We start from the raw sequence: 15,541 nt of genomic DNA, 5'->3' as shown, positions 1-15,541 counted from the left end.
CACCCTTAATTTTTAGGGTTATATTCTGGTATCTTCTTTGCACCAACAGTTTGGCGACAATGTAAAAAGCACAGCAAAACAGAATAGAACAAAATAAATCTCATGTCATTTTATATATTTGTTGCTGGATAAGAATGATTCTGAACAGTCGGTGAAAACTGAGCCAACATTGAATGTGCTAGAAGCAGTTGTTTTTCCTTTTCCTTGTGATGCGGCTTGAGTTCATTAGCCATAAATCCCCAAATTGTGCACCGTTGGTGTTCCATCAAGTTAATGATTGTCTGTATACGCCAAAAGACCGCAATTAATAAAAGAGTCAAATGGAATACCTTTTCCTGTTCTCTAACAGGTGCACACAGCTCTATCTACCTTCTTATTTGTAACTGAATCAGTTGAGACATCATAACCTCTACATGATCCTCTCCATTTTTGTTATATTCCCGTGTGAGACCAAACATGGACTCGGACATTGTTTCAGGCTGTTTTATTTATTGAAAATAAGGCCGTCGTAACAACCTCAGTTAACACGAGCTGCTATTACGTGCAAAAGGCACCTGACATCCACCCTCTAGCTCGTAACATTATGGTAATTATTGTAAGTAAGAATACGGCCCTACTTTTTGTTTTTTTGGAGGTGGAGGCATTGATGACCGGAGTGAGCAAAGGACCGACGATTGGCTGACAGAGCGACAGACCACCAATTACAATTTTCAGCTTGAAAAAATGGCGGGCCGTTGCTGACAAGTAGGGTCCGGGCACCGATGACTAAAAAAAAAAAAAATGCCCACCTCTGGCAATATACATGTAACCTTGAAATGAACTTGTTGCCCTTAAAATACTGCATTTAGAAATGTAGTCATTAACTAGTGTATATGTATCATCAGTCTAGTCACATGAGTACACAGTTCACCATTTATTCATAATTAAACAAACCCTGTCCATAAGATTACAGCCTTGATTATTTCCTGTTTTGAGTTACACATAAATCATGACACAACCTTGAAAATAAAGAGCATCAAGTAATTTTTCCTGTGTATAAATAGCATGTTTCAAATTGCCCCCACATAAAAGAACAGAATAAAAATGTGACTTCAACAATAGCAAGCCAAGAGGGATACAATACAAAGCTGTAATGATAAACAATAACCCACTTCACTTTCCCTTAAAACTCATGAACTCATTACATTCTTTCAATGGAGTGTAAAAATACAAAGACTGATTTTTTTTAGCATATATGTATATATATATATATATGAGTTTGCTACCATGACAAGAAAGAAGACAGCTACGATGTGTGGGATCAGGTGACATAAGTAAATTAGATTTGTACTTCTTTGTTGATTTGATTGGTATGAGCTAATATAGCATTCCTTTACACATGATTGGTCAATGTGAGAATGATATGGCACGTGTACACTGAGTAAACGTGACTTTTTTAATGATTGTTGCCACACCAATATGCTTGAGTTTATATGAACTGAAAGTTGCATTTTTATCATTTTCGTTTTGATTTACAAAAAACAAAACACATGCCGCAAAATTTGGATTAAAAAAATAGTGATATGTTAGAAATGAGAAACTTATCGTGGCACCTATTTCAGAATTATTTCTCTGATTTATATGACTGAATCTACAGTAAAAACGGTAGCAGCTGGTAATTATTTTCTATTAGTCAGGACTGAGGATTTAACTCTGTAAAAGATTTGGAAGAAAATCCAAATGGAGTTCCTTGTAACTCTGAATGTACGTGAAGGAATTAGTGTGAAGAGAGAGAAGGTGAAGGAGGTGACAAGGAGCAAGTGGCTGGCGAAGAAGGCAGAGTTAAGATGCTACCACATTCATGGCATACTGTTAACAGTCCCTCCCTTCTGCAACCCCAAAGGCGACTTTATGTCTGATCTAGTTGTTTCCTTGGTGACACAAACACTAATCCCTCATTATGGGATGTAGGCTGCGGCGCCCCAAAGTCCCTTTTTTTTAAACTCCCATATCACACCCTTGCAAATGCAGCAGATTACTATAATCTGGGAACATTGGAGCAGACAGTAAAGATCCTCCTACCAATAAAATAGGGAGGAAAATGAATTCAAACCTCAGACTATTTATTCAAGCGCATACACACTTCGTTTGCATATGCTTGAAATTAGACATTAAAACCACAGGAATCGTTTGAGAAAATGTTTTGTAGTGTTTTGTCCTTTTAAGAGCAATTGCCTTCGGCCTCTCTTTTATTATAAAACTATTCTACTCTTTGTATTTAAATTTCCTTTTTATGCCTTTATGCCTAAAATATAAATTGATGAAGTATGAGTGGCTCCATGCATTTGTCATGGACGTGCAGCAGAGAACAACGTTGAAGGTCTGGAGTGCAGTGTGCTGGTGTCTTTGTATACTGTATGTAAGTGCAAAGAGAAAATCAACAATACTCCAGCCAATCCTTTGCCAAACTAGGGTCTCCTCATCCAGCGCGTTTCCTTCTCAGTGATTCCAGCTGATGAAAGAAAGAGATACACGAGGGCAACATCTTTCTGGGCGAAATCATAAAACGTGGCGCGCAATGACAAGTCAATTAGAAATACTGTATACTAAGCCAATATACTCACTTCAGCCTGTACCATCTTCAACCGGCTCAGCGCATCCTTGGCAGCATCCTATGAACAGAATGGGGATTTTACACATGGATATATTGACAGACTAGGTCATTGATAAGTAATTGGGGAACACCAGTTTTGAACAGCAGCATTTACCCTATTGCCTTGACTTGAGAATTTCTTCACAGAGTCAGAGAGTCCTTGTGTGAAGCGTCGCAGCACATCTTCATACTCTGCTCATGGAGACAAAGCCAGTGAGTTTTATTTGATGTTTTTTATGATTCAGATGTTTGTGGGTTACCTGAGAGCAGAGCAGGAGAGGCTCGCTCAAGCTGCGCTTTTTGCCACTGCAGTCTGTGTGTAATCTCTTTGTACTGATGAATGACATCAGATGGGGGATCCCGCCGGTTCTTGTTATAGTCTGCAATCTGAGAGAAGAGCACGGTGACTGATAGAACAGTAATGTAATTAACTGCACTATACACAGTGAAACACACACACACACACACAAATTACCCTTCTTTCTAACCGCTCCTTGTCATAGTTGAGGAGGCTGAAGCTGTGCAGCTTGTACTGGGGAGGAGAACTGCTGGAATGACTCCTCCTGTTGGTCGTCTCATGTTTGGGTTTAGATCGAGGGGATGGAGCCTGGTTCATGAGAAGGTATTCTTATGTCATTATGCATGAATACAAAATGGTTATTTATGACAAAACCAAAAGCTGTTATCAAACCTTCTACATCGGGGCGACTCAATGTGACAAAGGTAGCATTGGTATTATCGGATGACTTTGCTTGACGTGCAAAAAATGTGTGATTCATACTGAAGGTAACTTGACAAAACGAAAAGGAGCGCAAATAAATACTCAATTAAGTAACACCGTCACATGCAAAAAACATCAGTGAGAAAGAACTGACAACATTTATAAAGCTCACACTCTTCACTCAAGGTACAATGTAAAATTAGCAGTGAATAATAAAATATAGACAATCACTTGATATCCAACACTGCAGTACACAAAGTCTCTAAGCAAATATACATACATTTTAAAATAGCTAATAAGGGGAACCCCGATATTGAACATATTGAAATGCATTATGGGAGTATTCAAAATAATATTCATTTATTAGTGACATAGTGTTTAAGATACAAGTAAGTACAGTTCCTATTTTGATACGGTAACGACTAAAAAAAAATTAACCCTTGAGGTGCCAGATTTTTTTTCAATAAAATGTCCAAAAATGTTCAAAAAACTATAGCTTGAAAATAGTTAACAATAAAAAGAATGCAGTAAAAGTTGCTTGGTGCAATTTTCTACTTTGGTGCTGAGAGGGTTAAGGCTTGATGCACAGTCAACAGTGTTAGTTAAAGACATATCGTGGAGAGTTTAGAGTTGCCATTTACCGGTGTTACAAGAATGCAGCACACGCGCTACGGCAGTGTTTTTCAACCACTGTGCGTGCCGTGAGATATTGTCAGGTGTGCCGTGGGAAGTTATCCAATCTGTGTGCTTGTGCGGTCTAGCGCCTGGCAGCTACTCATTGAGTACTCTTCCATACCGCGCACAGCAAGGTCGCTCCACCATTGGTTTTAGCGCAAAGTCCTGATCCTACAGAACGTGGACAAATATGTCAACACTGGTAAGTTACCCCAGGCTTACGGAGACATGAAGAAAGAGAATATACAACTCTTGCCTGTCATGTAGAAAGCAGGACAGCGAACCAGGCACACATGGATTATCCGCAATAGAGGAAAGCCACAGGCTAAGGTAAATTCTTGTTGTATCGCAATATCTTTGCTGGCGTTTTCTTTTGTATTTGGTAGGTGAACACAAAAGTATACAATAATTAGTTATTCTAACTCCCAAACAGATCGTTGCGAATCATATGAAACTTGTGCTGCGTGGAGCAGATGCCAACCTCCAAAAATAAAACGGTAGATCGCTGGAGGTTGGCTGATGTAAAAGTAGATCTTGGGGCAAAAAAGTTTGGGCACCACTGCTCTCAATATTCATGCAAAATTATAATGACCCTTATGCATGATTCGACCTTAATGACATGGGACAATCTTCTGACATCAATCTGTCATCTTGGCTCATTGATGAGCAGTAAAAGGGCACTCAAGTAGATTGAGAATGTCAGCCTCTCCTCAACTTGGATATGGACAGCAGTACAGGTCACTGACTCACCCGTTCTTTTTGTCTCTCTTGAGGTGAGACAGGAGAGACTGGTTCAAGGGTTAGCCATTTCTCTGTTGTGGGCTGAAGTTCTACCCCAGATATGGGTTCTCTGATCTTCACCCTGACCTCTAACTTGCCACCTGTTGCTTTACGTCCATCCATCACCTAAAGCGAAAACAAATGTCTTAATTTACTGTGCACATGTATGCATCCTGTATACATGTCTGAATACAGTCTTAAAGTCTTAAAGGGACACTGTGTAAGATTTAGATGGTATTTAATTAAAAATGAATAAATTCAATGATTATAAATTTAAAAAACTTAAATGTGTTGATAATGGCCAACAGTATGTTTTAAATACAATAGTAGGTCTAGTTATCATTAAATTACATTACATGGGAGGTGGCACTTCTCCGGAGCCATCCATGTTTGTTATAGTTACAGACAATGGTAATTGCAGCACCTCCTGCTGTCCATAATGAAAAACTGTCAAATCTTATACGGTGTCCCTTTAAATGTCTTCACATTCTGACATTAGAAAAATCTAATTCAATCGCTGAGGATGTCAAGAAACCGCAAATCAATTATGCTGCCATTGATAATATGCAACAGAACAAGTCTCCAGCATTAGCACTAGCCACTACCTACTTGATGCGATCAAGCACAATTGCACATTTCAAATGTCCATCAATGCATTAAATGTTAATCACTGAGAATCTAAACGATATTGGCTGATCCATAAACTCTGACATCCGGGTATATAATAATTACTTAGATGTGAATCAATTACAGGAAATGGTCCATAGTGTCAGATTTACAATGTGTGACTGTCAAGTTAACAATACCTAATCAAAGAGCAAGGCTTCTGTCTTATGTTCTAGTGAGTCAATGAATCAAAATAAAGAATAGAGTAGCAGCTGTGATCCACATGCTGTTTTTGTGGAAATAGACACTTTCCTGACAAAACTTAATAAATGTGAAAATGACGATGCCACTTTAATGTCTCCATTTGTCATTCTATCTTGCTTACTAGTGGAGTAGATTATGATGATTATTTGAACATCTCAAGCCTGAAACAGATATCAGTGTCAGTCAAATTGTTTTGAATCAAAAATTACATTGATTCGAAAGTGGATTCAGAAGGCCTTTCTCTAAGCCTAAACATACATTGGTAGAAAACCAAAGAAAAGGAAGACGAAGACAGGAGATGGTGCACCCCAAGGACAAACTCTCAGTGCAAATGCAGCAATGGTGTTCATGCAGTGCAGCATAGTTTCACACATTGCAGCACTGTATAACGTGCAGTGCCTTCTACATTGCAAAAACCAAGAAACACACATGGCACAACATAGGAGGACAATTGTGATGCCATTATTGTAGCAGAAGTATTTACAAATGTGAAAAAAAGAAAAAAAAAGTGAAATGAGAATCCACAAATTGCTGGCTGAAGTCACAAATGCAAAACGAGAAGGCAGAAATACGTGGCTGAAGTCAGAAATGTGTACCGAGAACCCACAGATGGGTCAAGAATCACAAATGTGTACTTTGATTGTATGTATGAACACATGGTTGAATGCCTACATGGATCTGTAATTAGGGTGATCTGTAAACACATGAATTTGTCCAATCTTGCAGCACGTGTCACAAACGCGTGCATTTGCTAAATACCTGGAGACTTGAGTGTGGCTCCGTAATAACAAATTTATACCAACTGGGAACCCCAGTACCACTAAAAATTCCCAAATTAACCGCAGTCTTGTCGCCCAGGCGATCAATTAGGGTGCATGTGCATCAAATGTAAGGGACATGTATTAATGGAAAAAAACCCTCCAAATTCTGGACAACAGAGGACACTGCGGTAAAGACGAAACATATTTAAGAAATAAGTGTCTAGTTGCCTTCATTCAACCTTTTTTTTTATGGGATGAATGTATTTATTTACATTTTATTCGTGTTTTTTCATATATCAAAAGCTACTCACCTCTATAATCTCTCGAATATCACAGCGGTTTTCTAGACCGTCAAGCTTCAGTTGAGCTGTGCCCACAACCTTGTCTGTTTTAAAAAGGCCCCTGTAAACAGGCAGGAGATAATTACCAAGGGATCACTCAGATATCAACAGCAAAGCAGTTCCAATGTACAGTATACCCCTTGTGGATGACTTCAAATTTGAAGCCTTTGGATTGGACGACTCGTTTAAATCCTCGGTGGGCTCTGTTAATGTTGAGTTTGAACTGCTCTTTAAACTCTGGACTGCAGGTACTTTTTATTGTGCTTGTTTTGTCCCTCTGTGCCTCCTCCTACACAAGCAAGAAAGAAAATGAATAAATAATATCACCTCTCTTCCTTTCTCTCTTGATGTGACAATATCTTACCACGCTGGGAAAAGGAAACTCAAACTTTACACTGGCATCGAGCTCATTAGGTGAGAGACCTGAAGGCAGAGATTGAGGTATAAATTCATACACAATTTAATTTGTATCATATTTGCAGGAAATCTGATCACCTGAAGGAACTGGCAGGTTGATACCTCTGATAATATACAGTATCATATCATTGGGACTCAGATTGGAGTAGGTCCTACAAAGACAAACAGGTGTCTTTAGCCCAGTATGCGTGACAGACATCAGTCAGCATCACTTTGATCCAAACAAGTCAGACTGCTAATGATTCATTTAGCTGCCAGCTTGGTGGGTTACTGAAGCCCTAGAAAAATCTGTCAGTGAGTCACTGTGAATCAACGACTGAAAGCATCAAGAAAAAAATGGCCTTACACGAATATGGATTCAAATGTATAGACAACTTCTTAACTTGCATGGATAAACTACTAAACTTGAATTCAAAGACTAAAAACACATAAAATAGCAAATTGAAAAATAACAAATAATTAAATAGTGCAAGTCTTATCCAAACAAGTTATGCGTACACAGAAATACTAGCTGCATCCAAACCCCAATACACTGAACATCAAATACACTGTCCACAGTAAATCAGGGACATTGTGAGAGACTCAGTAGAGGTCATAGACAGGGTATTTGTTTCCAGAGGTTTTGGGGATACGGAGGCAATTGTATTGGGGTGATAGAAACCTCATTTTGTGTTTTCCATGAAATGGTCTCACTGTGTACAGTGTCCCTGCACTCAGAAAAATAACAATATCCCTAACTTATTGTGAACCCTTTGTATGCATTTCGAAGTACAGTAAATGGTGTTAGAATTGCCATACAGTATACTGTATCTTTTGGCAGGCACAATCCAGACCAAAGTAATAAATATGCATGTAATAGTTGTACTGAGTTTGCAAGTGTTTGCTACTGACTTGACAACATTGAAGGTCTTCTCTTCCGTGTGACACCTGGGCACTGGCTGGCCCTTGGCGTAAGAATTCTTCAGTATCTCGATATATTTGAACGACTCCTCCACAAGCTTTTCACACCTGGAGGAAAACAAACGCAACATTAAAGCCCAAATACACACAAGATTTGCACAATAATGATGACTATAGTTGACAAGAAACAATATACTTCTATGGAACGAATTTTTGACTAAAAGTTCAAGAAACAAGATGTCAAGATGATAGATCTCAGAAAGCTCCTTATTGAAAAAATATACAAAAACACATGATAGCAGCTGGTAAATATATGCAATTTTCTGGGTATGTGAGCTTATCGATTGATTGCCTGGCCCATTTTGTTCAAGACTGACTGTTGAGGACAGTACTTGGAGCATTCTTCACGTGAAGCTCACATGCGAGTGAGAACACACGGCAGAAGCAGAGGTGTAAGGACGAAAGATTGAGATGTTACCAAAACTGCTTTTGTAATAAATTGGAATTTCGAGTGTAAACTCTGCTTCCCTGTTATTATGTTTGGTCAGCAACACCGGACTCTCGGTCAACGTCCGAAGGCCGTTACTCTTAGGGCAACTCTGGCCCTCCGTGTTTCAGGACGATGGCCAAGAGATGGAAACGAGAAGGAGTAAGAGTATAGTTACTGTTTAATGTTTAATAATGAAAGATTTAAGTAAATGTACGTACTGCTGTAATCTTTGCCTCAAATATGTAAAGTATAAATAAATACCTCATACATTTGAAAAATTCTGTTACCCACATACGCCTGCATGTAAATTCCTGGGGGTAGGGGGGCGGAGTCCTACTTTGGGGATTTCAATTTTCGCAGTGGAGTTTCAGTCCTCATTAACCGCTAAAAACAAAGTTGGCTTTCCTTGCACAAAACACTATTGCATGTACTTGAAAGGAAAATTTCTGGTTAAAGATGACGTGTTGTAAAAACAAAACAAAGCTTTGAACAAGTTCTTACTTGAGAGCCTCGCCAATATTGCCCATGAGTATGAACTGCTGTGAGTGACTCAGGCATTTCTGCAGATCATGTTGGAGAAAGAAACAGATGCAGTGGAAAAGATTGTATTCACAATTAGACGATTCACATCTTGAACACACATGGACAACATTTTTAGTATACTCAAGAAAAAACCTACAGCGGTCACAGAAATGTCTGTGACAAAATTCATAATAAATTAAAAAAATATATACAGTGCTTGTTAAGTAGCAGTGCAACAGAATTTATTTATATATATATATATATATATATATATATATATATATATATATATATATATATATATATATATATATATATATATATATATATATATATAAAGAATTTTTTTTTCTTTCATGAAAAGAGGGGTAACAACAATTTTCTCTTGTTGAGTGAACCAAAATATTAATACCAACCGCATGTTGCTTTCGCAAAAGATCCATGAGGCCATGGTATTGCTCAGTGGTACGAGACGAAAGAGGAGACGTACGGGAACGAGCCAGTAAAAAGTCCTCCTCACTGACTGGACTGCTGGGTATCTGAGACAAGTATGGTGAAAAGAGATCATCGAATAAGAGATTTTTCAACATTTTGGAATTGAAACGTGACACACAATGACACACATAAGCACAAAAAATATGTTTTTTCATTTTCTACTCCAAGTTATGAATACTAGAAGTAAATGAACAAATACACAGAAATAATAATGTTTTAACCTATTACATTGTGACTCAGAGGAAGAGTGGAAGCTGTGAGTTATAGGAAATAAAATGTGGGATCGAACCAAATGAAGTAAGTCATGTTTTATCTGTTCCATAGTCACAGAGAACATATAAGATGTATCGTAGATTTCACATGTGTGCATGCAAAAAAAAAAAAGAAAGCTTTTAAAATGAAGAGAACTCACGCATTCTCCTGTGAAAAACACAAATACAGTACTCTCTATTTTGCTGCAAACAATAAACTCCATGTTGTCTTGGCTTTCATTAGTTTTAAAGCATAAATTTAGAACCTTGGTTATATCAACAGGAAGGCCAGACTTGGCCGCTTCGATCATGGGGTCGAGTCCTTTGGCATGCCTGAGGTGCTGCGCTGCTGCCGTCATATCCTACAAGATATGATTAAAACTTTTTTACAGAGCCCTTGTGGTTAAAAAAATATTACAGAAAAACAAATGTGCCGGATACTCAATCTACCTAAGAAAAACAAATTTGGAATACCTTCATTTTCTTTGAGTACAATGCTGCACGCAAAAAAGCCTGTCGCCGTAGCAACAAGAAATCCACTTGCTCTTGGGCTAAAATGATAAATCAGAGAAAAACAAGTGATACCCTTATGAAGCAGTTAAAACATGGATGTACTGTACAGGCATGGCTTGGAGTTACACTGTCAACAAACCTTTGGTTCCCAGTTTTGGTGTTATGGAACCACCAGGGATTTGTGGAGCTGGAGATTTTGCTTTCTGGGCAGGTTGACGTACTGAGGTCTAAGAGAAATATATCTATCTTTAATAATCTTGAATAATAAATAGAGATAATGAGAATAACCACTGACATCTTATAATAATACATACAGTGTGTCACAATAATATAAAATTAACAGAAATGCATAACTGATTGTGTTATGGAGGTTCAACAAATCTGAAAAAAGTGTTAGGAATCAATACAAATGCACAAATACAACAGATGTTACATCTACTTGTGCTCTAAAGGCAAAGCAATCAAAGTTCCTGGCTGTAAATCAATTGGAGCACTTGGCAGAATATTTATTAGAAGGTTTTTTTTTCCCCCTTTAACCTTAGCAGTGTCTCTAGGAGTTTCTTCTTCTTCAGCGTCTGGATCCTGATTTGCTATTTTTATAGCTGTTTCCAGGACACCCACAAAGTTTTGTGGATCCTTCTCTGCGCCCTGTAACGGTGGACAACCTAGAAAAGTAATACAAATATAAAGCACTACATAATCTGTACACATTGTGTCATACCAAATCAAATTGTAAACATTAAATCAAATTGTAAATATTAAATCAAAACTGTACCTGGTGGCACAGGTAGTTCAGACAAGTTGACAGTTCGTCCAGCTTTGTGTGCTTTAATGGAATCTTGGTATTGCTATTAAAAGAAGTAATGAGTGTCTTTTCAGCAGCGCCAAAAATTATGTTTTCGTTGTGATTAAAAAAAAACAAAAAACACTAAGGTAGAGATTGCCAGCTTGACCCACCTTAACGACATTTAAAAACATTTAAGATTCCCTTTATGTAAACAAAAAGCAAAATCAATGTATTTAGTCTATTCAATATTATAAGAGTGGATATATGGGGAAAAAGTCTTTTTTTTTGTTTTTGTTTTACTTTTGTAGAAAAACTGTACTACAATAGTTATTTACGATAGGAGAATCATTTCGAACCAATATCAGTACAAATACTCAATCCTTGAGTCGTCACTGATATTGGAACCATGTTTCGATACCACTATCAGTTTTGATAAACATAATTCTCTCAAAAACCAATGACAATTTCTTAAGAACCTATCTGTTCCAATACACAATTTTCCTTTACATTTTACAAAATATATGGCAATTTTCTGATTTTAAAATGTAACATTTTTCACAGCTACTTTGTGTATGTTCCAAGATGATTAAATATGTGTTCTTGTTTTAAAGTTAAGGTTTGAGATTTGTTTGAGATTTGAGGTTTGTTCAGGTCTTGAGTCTGGGAGCTTTGAGCAGGGGATGCTGTTGTGTGCTTCACAGAAAGAATTCTTTTTTGCAAAAGAAGCCTCGATATGACCTTTTTTCACCTGTAAAGCCCTTTGAGACTCCTGGGTATTCAGGGCTATACAAATAAAATTTGATTTGATTTGAGGGCACAATGTTAAAAAATCTCTTTTATCGTTTCTAGTTTTTCTTGTGCGTAAAACTTCTTATATGCCACTTGTACACTTGCTTGCTCCCTCTACAATTACGAATCGGAACATACAATATATTGTATGATCGTTTCAACATAAAGCCGAGTCTGTACATAACAGTGTTTCAAGTTTTACCATGAAACAGCATGTATTGTAAGTATGCAACTGATCCCAGGTTAACATGACAACGATGACGATATACTCCTTATAAAAAGATGACAAGGTGTGCCATGAAGCTGTTACGTTAAGGGTAATGGACTTCTAACAATTTGAGCTGCATGGCGTACCTTTACAATGCGCTGATGCATGCGTGCTTTACGATCATCTCCTTTGCTCTTAGCTCCTTCTGCTGCTGATTTGTATATGTCCATCCTTTGCTGCAAGGCTTCTGCCAGATTGCTGGGAGCTGGAAGGCCTGTCAAAGGCAAACGCACATACATTTAGACATTCAGTATCACCTAAATCACACAATGCTAAACAGACAGAGAAAGGAATTGCGCTACTTACCAGCAGCTGGTTCCTGTGGGGTTGCGGGAGCACCAGCGGCTGGTTGTTTGACGGAAGGTGTTACACGTGTCTCAGCTGCTCCATCTCCTGTAAAGCATTAAACAATTTTGATTGAATCAAATTGAAGACCATGATTGAGTGGAAACAAAAGTGTGGCAAATGCTGTAAAGTAGAAATACCTTATGCATAATAAATTCAAAAGTAACTGCAGATTCAACTGAAAGCTCATCAGTCTATTAATAATATGAGCAGAGAATTGCACGGGGAGTGCATGAAAGAAAGAGTACAAAGAAGAACCCCGCCCACATTAAACATGTTCTGTCAAAATAATCACACTGACCAGGGGTTGGAGGAAGCAAGCTCAGGTCTACTGGTTCACTCCTATCCAGGGCCTCCACCACAGAGTCCAGATTCTGTATTTTGAGAGCCCAGCTTCATCAGCTTGTGCTAAAAATGCTGTACCAGTGAACTACACATGCCAGTAAGGATGTGGCTTTAGTGTTGTTACCTTGGCAATAATGTAGTGCTGTTTGGCTAGCTCAATGTTACCACTCTGTTTGGCTTGTATAGCCGCTAGCTTGTACTCTCGCTGTCGGGACAACACAGCTTGTTTAAGCTCTGAAAGAATAGAGGAAAAACATGTTATTAGTCTTGTCTTAACAATGTTACTCATGATATTATCCCATACTTGATTTAACTACAAATAAAAAGAAGAGCAGTTATGTCATCTTGTGACCTGAGTGTTGTGTGCCGGGCTGATAGGGTGTCAGCGGAGAGATAATCGGGGTCCCTGGAGAGGTGGCAGCAACCGGGTCGTGGGGTGGAGCTAATTGGAGTGGTTTAGTATTAGGAGTTGCTGGCATTGCCTCCCTTGACGGCTTTTGATTGACTGGAGGGTAGGGAATTAAAACGGGCTCTGGCATTTGTTGTTCTGTCGGGGATTCAGACTCAGCCGCGGCACTGGCTTTTCGGCCTACAGCGACAGGAGGTGGCATCTCCTCCTCGTTGACTGGCTTTCCCTTCCTGACTGATGTAAGCATCGACTGCAATGTCTGAGGATGGCATGGAGAGTAACTGTAAGCATAACTTACATCTTTAAGGCAGGAGGTACCCATGGTTCTTTTAGGGTATTCTTGAGATATGAAATAGCGTTTAAAATAGAGACACTTTTCAAAACCTTTAATCCACGGTCAAATCTTCGAGCTTTGCTCGTCTCCCCAGATGCAGTTGCATTGGAAATGGCAGCCTGGTACATTTCCATACGCTCCAATACACGGGATTCCAATCCAGCAACACCAGTGGAATACGTAGGTGAAGAATGGGATGTAACGCTAACTCTGGGAGCCTGTGGGGCCTGAGTAGGACTGCTTTCCACATCATCCTCCAAAACTTCATTCAACTCAGCCTATAAACAAACACAGGTGTATTGCACAATACATGCAGTTTATAGGGAAAAAGAAGTTATGCAAATTATGAAAGACTACTGACTATTGGGTGGTCCAATAGCCACAGAACTATTTGAGATTTTTACGCAATTGTTGTTTTGTGAGTTTTTACAACACAAACAAGTCCGAATTTAAACATATAGCAAATAATCGATTACCGTTAACCAATCAATTACCAAATTAATCGACAACAATTTTAATGAGAGTAATTGTTGAAAGCCATTGTTCAGCTGGTATAATAATGTTTTGCTGTTTTGAAAATCATTGCCTGCAAGTATTGTTTGTTATATGCTCTGTTTGAACGTGTCTGTGCTATTTTTGTGATTAAGTAGGAGTTGTAACTGCTGCAAATTTGTACTAACCTGTTTTCATTTTCATTGAGCAAGCAGAATTGGATGTACCGGTAATATAGCTTGGAGAAATATTGTGATATTTAACTTCACAACACCAAGCCCACAACCCTTTGTGAGGACCAGTGATTAAGAAAATTGATGTTTTCTTTTATTTTAGTGTCATTTTTACAGTAATCTTTTAACAAATTATGCACTGCATATCTAAGGATCTGAAACATTGCCCCACAATAAAAAGGATAATTTTGTTTTTGCACTCAGTAATATGCAGTACAGTTGACAGGCTTATCTGCGATATCTTATAACAGTCAAGGAAGATAGAACATATATATTTTATTTCTATCAGTGTTTATTTTACCAGCAAATCTTCATCATCAACCAAATCCTCATCCTCCATGTCCTCTTCATCCAAGTCTTTCATGCAAAGAGCTGCCATTTGCTCAATATCAGCCATTGCAACAGGACCTATGGAAACAAAGACATTTAAAGCATCAATACAATGTAAACTTTAACGTTTGTATAACTCGGACAGTGATGCACCTTTATTTTCACGTTTTTTCCTTTGTGGTCCCCCTCCTCCTCCTCCCATCAAATTGTGTAATTCAGCCTCAAGATCTTCATCGTTGTCGTCATCTTCCATCCCACCATCCGGGGTTAGGTCAAGGAGCAGCCCCATCTGAAATATATTTACACATATCAAAGGTCAGACAGGTGATCAAGGATAATCATTACGTTCTAGACTTTAGGATGAGTTACCTGTTTCGCGCGTGCAGCCCCTTGACCCCGGGGAGGTGGGTTCCGACTTCGACTCATTACCTATTTGAAACGTGGCTTCTAATGAATTGTGCTGAAGACAACGAGGCGGGCGAGAAATATTTACAACTTCGCACCCCCCCCCCCCCCCCAAAAAAAAAAAAAAGTTTACACTTGGTCAATTCAGTGTTGAACGAGTATTGCAAGTCATCGCAGTTTATATGTGGCTCATGCCTTATTAAAGTAGTTTTTTACCTTGTCAGTTTCACGCACTTAGCGACGGTGGATCTCTTCAGATAGTATTCCGACAGCTGTGAAATATTGCTCAAAAATAACTGGTAAAATACTAAAGAAACATTTTAGTGTTCATCGACTGCTAGCTTTCAAAACAAGCTCGTCAAGCAATGGAATTACTTCCTACATTGTGTTTCCATTGGCAACAAAAAAGTGCTTTACGGCTGAACGCAGTACGACT

At 38.5% G+C, this 15,541-nt stretch overlaps 1 protein-coding gene across 1 annotated transcript; it reads right to left on the bottom strand.

Moving 5' to 3' along the window:
- Window positions 1-900: 900 nt before the first annotated feature.
- cc2d1a (coiled-coil and C2 domain containing 1A) lies at window positions 901-15,493 on the bottom strand. Its single transcript, XM_088420130.1, has 28 exons — window positions 15,322-15,493; window positions 15,070-15,129; window positions 14,854-14,989; window positions 14,672-14,778; window positions 13,696-13,923; window positions 13,255-13,570; window positions 13,027-13,136; window positions 12,859-12,931; window positions 12,519-12,605; window positions 12,299-12,426; window positions 11,144-11,216; window positions 10,906-11,033; window positions 10,508-10,595; window positions 10,330-10,406; window positions 10,122-10,217; window positions 9,526-9,648; window positions 9,089-9,147; window positions 8,089-8,205; window positions 7,276-7,349; window positions 7,145-7,203; window positions 6,918-7,069; window positions 6,751-6,841; window positions 4,779-4,934; window positions 3,108-3,239; window positions 2,893-3,019; window positions 2,748-2,824; window positions 2,604-2,651; window positions 901-2,491 (listed from the first exon to the last, which is right to left on the bottom strand). Exons 2-28 carry the CDS (start codon window positions 15,124-15,126, stop codon window positions 2,459-2,461), a joined length of 2,952 nt encoding a protein of 983 aa, XP_088276256.1. The 5' UTR covers window positions 15,127-15,129; window positions 15,322-15,493; the 3' UTR covers window positions 901-2,458.
- Between the last annotated feature and the right edge of the window lie 48 nt (window positions 15,494-15,541).

This window comes from Hippichthys cyanospilos, chromosome 7 (genome assembly GCF_059441005.1).
Source record: "Hippichthys cyanospilos isolate Australia breed blue-spotted pipefish chromosome 7, RoL_Hcya_1.0, whole genome shotgun sequence".
Classification (NCBI taxonomy): Eukaryota; Metazoa; Chordata; class Actinopteri; order Syngnathiformes; family Syngnathidae; genus Hippichthys; species Hippichthys cyanospilos.
Note: the sequence above shows the minus strand (reverse complement) of the source record. Positions and strands in the feature narration are given on the sequence as shown.